This window comes from Verticillium dahliae, genomic scaffold (assembly GCF_000150675.1).
Source record: "Verticillium dahliae VdLs.17 supercont1.6 genomic scaffold, whole genome shotgun sequence".
NCBI classification, from domain to species: Eukaryota; Fungi; Ascomycota; class Sordariomycetes; order Glomerellales; family Plectosphaerellaceae; genus Verticillium; species Verticillium dahliae.
The window spans coordinates 606,822-613,787 of record NW_009276926.1 but is presented as its reverse complement, the minus strand read 5'-3'; the positions used below and the strand labels follow the sequence as shown (position 1 = coordinate 613,787).

Below are 6,966 nucleotides of genomic sequence, written 5' to 3'. Positions count from 1 at the left end.
CATTCGCCTTCCTGCGTGTCTGTCAGAATTTGGGGCCCCCGTAGGAGGACCGGTCACAGTCAGGTCAACATACCATGCTGAGTAGATACCCGAGGGCTCAGTCTGGTACAGCCTGGGGACCTTGCTGCCGTTGTCGAAGCCGACGATGAGGGTGCTGATGCCGAAGGGGCGGACACCGCCGCTCTGCGTGTAGCGCTGCTGCACGCCGGCAACGTACTTGGTCATGTACTCGATGGAAGCGGGGTCCTCGACGGTCAGCTTGTGAGACTGGGCCTCTAACCGCGCCTTGTCGACGAGAATGCGGGCGTCGGCGTTGAGGCCGGCAAAGGCGAGGCAGACGTGGGTGTCGAGGAGCTGGAGCTTGGAGGGTGTGATTCGGGTGTCTTGGAGCTTCATCGCGGAGCGCTTCTCGCAGCCGAGGACGACGACGTCCTGGCCCTTGACGCCGACGGCGCAGGTTCCTATGGGGATCGATGAGCTTGATAACAGGCAGCGGGAAGGCGGGCGGTCGCACCTCGCTTCACGGCCTCGCCGGCATATTCGACCTGGAAGACGTGTCCATCGGGACTATTCGATCGCGCGTTAGATATGAGGGGCCTGCATTGGCCGCGAGGGTGAAGACGAACCTGAAGACTGCCTGGAAGTTAGCTGGTGGCTCAGTGTTGCGAGGGGTCGGTGCAGCTTACCAGAGAGCGCTCTGTCGTATCCTGAAGCCATATTGTCTGTGGAGAGTGGTTGAGTCGAACTGTTGGGTGTAGATAGTTGGTCTCGGCGTCGGGGGTGGCTTGATGTCTCGAGATGGGATCGTGGAGGTTGATGGTCGTGATGCGGTCAGTAATGGGGCAGGCTCCAGGTCTGACGAAGCTTCGCTACCTGGACGCGGTAGGCTGAATGGACAGCTCCCAGAGCTCCTGCTGTGGCGGCAAAAGGCCGGGTAGGATGTGGACTGTGTGGAGTACAGTAGCCCGGTATTGCGCACTGTCCAACATCCCATCACAACAGCTACCCCACGAGGTGATGTTTACCCATCAAGTATTTGGTGGCGGGTGACTGACTACCTGAGACTGCCCCTCCAATATAGGGCAAGCATCAAAAAGATTGGCTCAATGATTTTCCAAGGCAGCAGACCATACCGTTGGTATTGCATTTATCATGAGAGCTTTGACTTCGTGTTAATTAGCTTGGAAGCTTCGTAAATATCCCATGTATTCTATCCTAAGTGAACCCCTCCATTGTTTCTCAATACCGCCAACAACGAGCGAATGTGCTGCATCCAGGCAGGCATATATGAGCCTTTGAAGTACCAGCTTCAACACCAGCCCATCACAGACCTCACACAGCTCAGAACTGTCCCAGGTCAACCCACCTCTGATCCATGACGGCCTGGGCAACCCGCTGCCCCTCAGCCACCAGCTTCTCCCTGAACCCTTCACACCACAACATCTCAAGCGCCCCGTCCGCGGAGACGGCGTTGGTCTCGCGAAACACGCCGTGGGCAACCGCAAGGGGCGCGACCAAGGCGTCCACCTGAACGCCGGCACCCAGGGCAAACTCGAGGCTGCGGCAGATGCGCGCCGCGTAGTCCCTCGGCCGACGGTACCTGTTCGTGTCGATCTGCAGGGTGGGCGACAGGTCGGCGTACATGTCTTGAAAGTCCTCGAGGACCGGCGCGCAGACTGCGGCGTGGACGCGGTCGACGGTGGCGCGGAAGAGGAGGGTGGCGGTCCAGTAGGTGATCAGCGCGAGGGCCGTCGTGCTGTCGCGAAACGAAAAGGCGTCGGCGAACGGCAGCGGTTGGTAGGCGGGGAGGGCCGAGGGGTCGGCAGGATTGGCCGCCCAGTAGGCGGGGTCTGACGCTGGGTTCAGGGTGGCGTACCAGCCGTCGAGCTGTGATTCAACGGCCAGGCAGTCGTAGAGCAGTTCTTGGGCCTCCAGACGGCGGGCCAGCGTGGCTTGTTTGGGGGTGATGAGGTCGGCGCGGGAAAAGACTCCTGGGAGCAAGACAAGGGTATCGAGGAGAAAGTCGAGAACAGACTTGGGGTGGTATTCCCAAGGGGTTGTACACCATGCTTCCTCGGCGAGAAAAGTCATCTTCTTGTTGAGGAGGGCGAGCATCACCTGTGTTGGTCAGTTTTCAGAGCCGTGTCCCGGCAGGTTTCGGGGTGCTCCGATGGCCAGCACTTACAGCCGTCTGTCTGTATACACGCACAAAATAATGATGGGCCGGAAAGTATTGGTAGCTCTCTGGGCCAGCTTTCCTTACGCGGCTCAGTTTGTCCTGGTTCAGTTCCCAAGTTGGCTGACCAGCCTCTTGGAGGAAGGATGAGTTATGCTGCCAAGGTGAGCGGCAGTCCATTCGAAGGGGGCGATGGACACGTACATCAAATAAGAAAGTGAATGTTCCGTTCAACGAGCCATTGTCCTCGTCCGGCGAAGACAGGCTGACCAAGGAATGGGCCGAGACTTCGAGCTCTCGCCCCTTTTTGAGAAAGTACAGACCAGATGGGGAGTAGGGCGTCAGGGCGACCTTGGCGTTGGCCTTCTTCTTACCCTTTCCAATGTTCTGAACGTTTGCCTGAAGCACGGTCATTTGCACCAGGTAGGTGACGCCCTTGTTTTCGACGAAGAGCAGATCATCCCAAGCAGGGGCCAAGGGCTCCATGGCAGCCAACTCCATTACATCACTTTCGGGGCTATTCGACTTGCTCTTCTTCGTCTCAGGGCTGATGGACTTGCCCTTCTTTCTCTCCGGCGTGACTGACTTGCCCTTCTTCGACGATGAAGCAGACGAGCTGACATGGCGCGGCGGATGAGAGGAACACCGGCCTGCGTCGTCGACAGTGGCCATGATGAAGACCCTCTCACGCTCGTACCCGGCACACTCGCGGCCGCCATCGATGCATCTCTTGCACTTGGGCCGCTGGTTATCGCACTAGATATCTCGTTAGCTTTTCCTTTGCCAAGGCAGTCAACGCCGCAAACGTACCTTGACCCTCCTCGCCCTACAAGTCTCGCAACCCTTGTATTTGCCAGGAACACCAACCATGTTTTTGAAGCAAAGACGACGAGGTGTAAATTCGAGAGGTAAGGACAGGTAAGAGGCGCAAGATGTAGTAGACCGTTACAGCTAGTTTCCTTGGCAAGCGCCTACCGATGTGTGCATTGCCGAAGCGGGATCCAGCCAGGTGCTTTATACAAGCTCCTCTCGAGCCAAGGCATAGAAAACGCCGGCCCCCCGAGAGTCGTTGTCCAAAAATATAGCAAGAGACAGATTGAGGATCGCATCGTGGCCCAAGGGGATCATGGGCCTCAAGACACTAGACCACTCGGAGCCCCCATGGACCAGGGGCCGTCAGGGACTGGACGAAACCCGAGGGGAGATCGCGGCCGAGCCTCCGAGGCTCCAGGCACCGGCATTTCCTCACACACATACACACACACTCTCTCTGTCTCTCTCTCTCGTTCTAAGGTTCTGACGCTGTGCCTGGTTGCGGCTCCTGCCAAATCAGCCGACGGATACCATCAGGTGACGACACTGCCTGGGGCCGTGGATGTTGCTTCTTTGGGTTCCCTGCCCTCCCCAGCGGCGTCCGGTAGGGCCATGGCACCGAGAGTGGCATATGTGACAGCCGCCCACCCTCATTGGGGGATGGACCGATTCGAGGAGGAAGCGCGGCTGAGTCGGTCGAGACGACTCGGCTGGGACGAGTGTCCTGCGGCTCGGAAGGCATCCGCTAGGAAGTGCGCACACAATTACCCCGCGGGAAGCGAGATTGGGCGCTGTGCTGGGTGCGCTGTTGCCGAGATGTTCGTTGCTGGTAGGTGACCTTGGTGACATGTTGGAAGAAGAGAAGAGGGGGGGGGGTGTACTTCCTCGGGAGGCTCCAGTATCAAAGCCCTGTCCCGTCGTGGAGGTTTCGATGCAGGAAGGTCGGGTTCGATAGCGTCTGATTCGCTGGGTTTAGGGGGTGTCGTTGATCTGTACCAGGTACCTAGCACGCTAAGGAAGAGGCCGTTGGTGGAGGGTCCAGGGCCAGGTCCAGGGGGGGTGCCAAAAGCCACGGGGGATCCCCAACGCCCGGGGGGGGGGGGGGGGGGGGGGGGCTCGAGCTCCAGAGGGGCCCTCGAGCTCCAGGGGGCGCCCCAGCTTGCCAAGCCAACCACCAACGGACATAGGGCTGCAGGGTCTCCTCCTCCTTCTTTGCACCTCCATTCTCCATTCACACTGCCACCCAACTGGCTCGATCCCAAGGCCCGGTCTTCGGGCCGCTGAGTGGTTGTCCTGCATGCTTTGTCTGGGCCCGGGAGGCGAAAGAGTTCAGATGATCCTGTCGACAAGCCTGAGAGAGTCGCTGGCTGTCGTCACACGGGATACGGGGGGGAGACACACAAGGGGACCTGCCCCCGCCCAGAATGCCTTGCCTTGATGCTGGATTCCCCATCGCGGGGCTTTTGAGCCTCGCCCCCAAACGATCTTGGTCGTTCCAAGGCCGCTTCTCACTTTTTTTTCATGGTCTTGTTTGACGTTGCCTCTTCTCCAATTTCCTCAGGGTATCATTCCGCGTATTGCGAAGGAGTGTCGATGGATCCCGAAACGCGGCGCAAAGAATCCGTCAAGGCTGACTCTCCACTGCTTTTGTTTTGCGCGCGCGCGGGAATACACTCAACAACTCGGAGGGACCATCGAACCCATCATGACCGACCCGGCAGTCGACATTCCTTCGCTCCTGTCAATGGTTCGATGCAGTGTGATTGCCAAGACGAGCCTGCCCAGCGGTCCAGTTAAGGTGCTGAAAGGATTGTATCTCTGGACCCCCATAGTAATTAATCTCTCCTCTCCAGCAGCCGAGGTCGTCTATGCAGGCAAGGCAGGGTGTGCTGCCTACCCCCATGTCAGCTCACCCCCCCCATCTCTTCTTCACCAAGCATCATCCGATAATCGCCTCTCGCACAATGGTTCCGCCACGCTGGGTGGTACAGACAGGCTCGCGGGATCGGCAGACACGGCCACAGGCAGCCACTTTCCATCAGATTGCAGAGACTCACACGTTCGGGGAGGGGGGCGAACGAAGAGCACAGCAACGGGGCTGCAGCACAAGAGATGTGGCGAAGATCATCAAGGTGATGCACCACGAAACGAGGGGGGAGGGGGGGGGGGGGGGGGGAGGGAGTGCCCAGTGGCCCAACACCTGGGTCTGGTTTCTTTTTTTGAAAATAAAAAGGGCCCCGCCGGGGGCTGTGAGTTGTTCATTAACCAACCCCTGAAAATTATTTTCCGATTGAGAAAGTACAGGTAGTACATGTACGGTCATTTCCAGGCTGACCATATGGGGTGGGCTGCATCTCGATACCATCCGATATCTACCTCGCAGTCACCATCCGGCCCGAGTCATCGTACAGTGCAGTCGAAGCGAGAGTGCATTTTGTGTCTTTTCCCTTTCGAGGCTCGCCCCCTTGCCTGTTCCAGCCAATCTGTACGTTTTGAGGTGCCAAGGGAAGGGAGCAATGGAAAGAGAGAGGGGTATCAGATGTATTTGTACGGGTTCATGATGCCATTCTGATGACACGATTAGCAAAGCCCAGTATTCGACGGTCGGGGCAAGAGAGACAGGTAGAGGCCCGTCCTGTCCTCTCGTAGAGACTCGTATAAACTCACCGGATCATAGAGGTTCTTGATGCCCTTCATGAGGCCGATCATGCTGTCGGATCGGCTGTAGCCGATAAACTTCTTCTTGGCCACGCCCAGGCCGTGCTCGGCGCTGATGCTGCCGTTGCGCTTCTGGATCCACTCGTAGACGAACGGCTCGAGCACCTCCTCGACGCGCGGATCGTACCGCCGCACGGCGGCGTTGAGGTGCAGGTTCGAGTCGCCCATGTGGCCGTAGCCGACGACGCCGACGACGGGGAACTCGTCCGTGTCGCCGACGAGGCCCGCCGCGCGCATGCGCTCGTTCGTGTCCTCGACGAGCCTGTACATGTCGGCAATGGGGATGGACACGTCGTACTTGTACGTGCCGCCCCAGTGGCCGAGGCACTCGGGGATGCCCTCGCGCCAGCTCCAGAGGGCCTTGGCCTGCGTCTCGTCCTGCGCGAGCACGCCGTCCGACACGATGTCGTTGGACATGACGTGCTCGAGGAACGTCTCCAGCTTCTCGTAGTCGTGGTCGCCGTTGGACCCGCTCGTCTCGACGAGGCAGTAGAAGGGGTGCTCGTCGTCGAGGGGCCGCTTGGCGTCGCGCCGCACGCGGTGCACGAGCTGCTGGCTGCCGGCGTCCATGAGCTCAAAGGCCGACAGGATCTCCGACAGCTGGCCCTTGGCCGCCTTGAAGGCCTGCTGCACCTTGTCGAAGGACGCGAGGCCGAAGAAGGCGACGTTGACGGCGCTCGACCGCTGCGGGCAGATGACGGACACCTTGGTGATGATGCCGACGGTGCCCTCGCCGCCGATGAAGAGCTGCTTGAGGTCGTAGCCCGTGTTGTTCTTGCGCAGCGTGCAGAGGTCCTCGACGACGGTGCCGTCGGGCAGCACGGCCTCGAGGCCGAGCACGTTGCCGTGCAGGCTGCCGTAGCGCAGCAGGCGCAGGCCGCCGGCGTTGGTGGCCACGTTGCCGCCGACGTGGCACGAGCCCTTGGCCCCGAGGTCGAGCGGGAAGATGTAGCCCTTGTCGGCGAGGAACTGGTCGGCCGTCTCGAGAATGACGCCGGCGTCGACGACGAGCGTGCCGCTGACGTCGTCAAACGACTGAATCTTGTTCAGGCGGCTCATGTTGATGATGATCTCGTCAAAGATGGGCACCGAGCCGCCGACGAGGCCCGTGTTGCCGCCCTGGGGCACGACGGCCAGCTTGTTGTCGTTGCAGTACTTGAGGACCTTGCTGACCTCCTCCGTCGACGCAGGCTTGAGCAAGAGCTTGCTCTGGCCGCGGTACTTGCGCATCCAGTCCTCGTTGAAAGCCTGGAGGTCTT

The 6,966-nt window shown here is 59.7% G+C and overlaps 3 protein-coding genes across 3 annotated transcripts in view; all 3 read right to left on the bottom strand.

The window, feature by feature from the left end:
* Nucleotides 1–717, bottom strand: part of VDAG_03748 (proteasome component PRE6) — a gene marked incomplete at both ends in the record, with an annotated part of 1,025 nt that extends 308 nt beyond the window's left edge. Inside the window, 2 exons of the mRNA XM_009653832.1 lie at nucleotides 74–545; nucleotides 687–717. Of these exons, the coding sequence (XP_009652127.1) occupies nucleotides 74–545; nucleotides 687–717 (503 nt within the window). The remainder of the gene's footprint in view (nucleotides 1–73; nucleotides 546–686) is intronic.
* A 624-nt stretch (nucleotides 718–1,341) lies between these two features.
* On the bottom strand, nucleotides 1,342–3,046 carry VDAG_03747 (uncharacterized protein; the record flags this gene model as incomplete). The annotated part of the gene is made up of 4 exons (XM_009653831.1): nucleotides 1,342–2,118; nucleotides 2,186–2,278; nucleotides 2,381–2,932; nucleotides 2,987–3,046. 4 exons carry the CDS (start codon nucleotides 3,044–3,046, stop codon nucleotides 1,342–1,344), a joined length of 1,482 nt encoding a protein of 493 aa, XP_009652126.1.
* A 2,478-nt stretch (nucleotides 3,047–5,524) lies between these two features.
* The window catches only part of VDAG_03746 (D-lactate dehydrogenase), a gene marked incomplete at both ends in the record, with an annotated part of 1,825 nt that continues 383 nt past the window's right edge, over nucleotides 5,525–6,966 (bottom strand). The window contains 2 exons of the mRNA XM_009653830.1: nucleotides 5,525–5,557; nucleotides 5,657–6,963. Of these exons, the coding sequence (XP_009652125.1) occupies nucleotides 5,525–5,557; nucleotides 5,657–6,963 (1,340 nt within the window). The remainder of the gene's footprint in view (nucleotides 5,558–5,656; nucleotides 6,964–6,966) is intronic.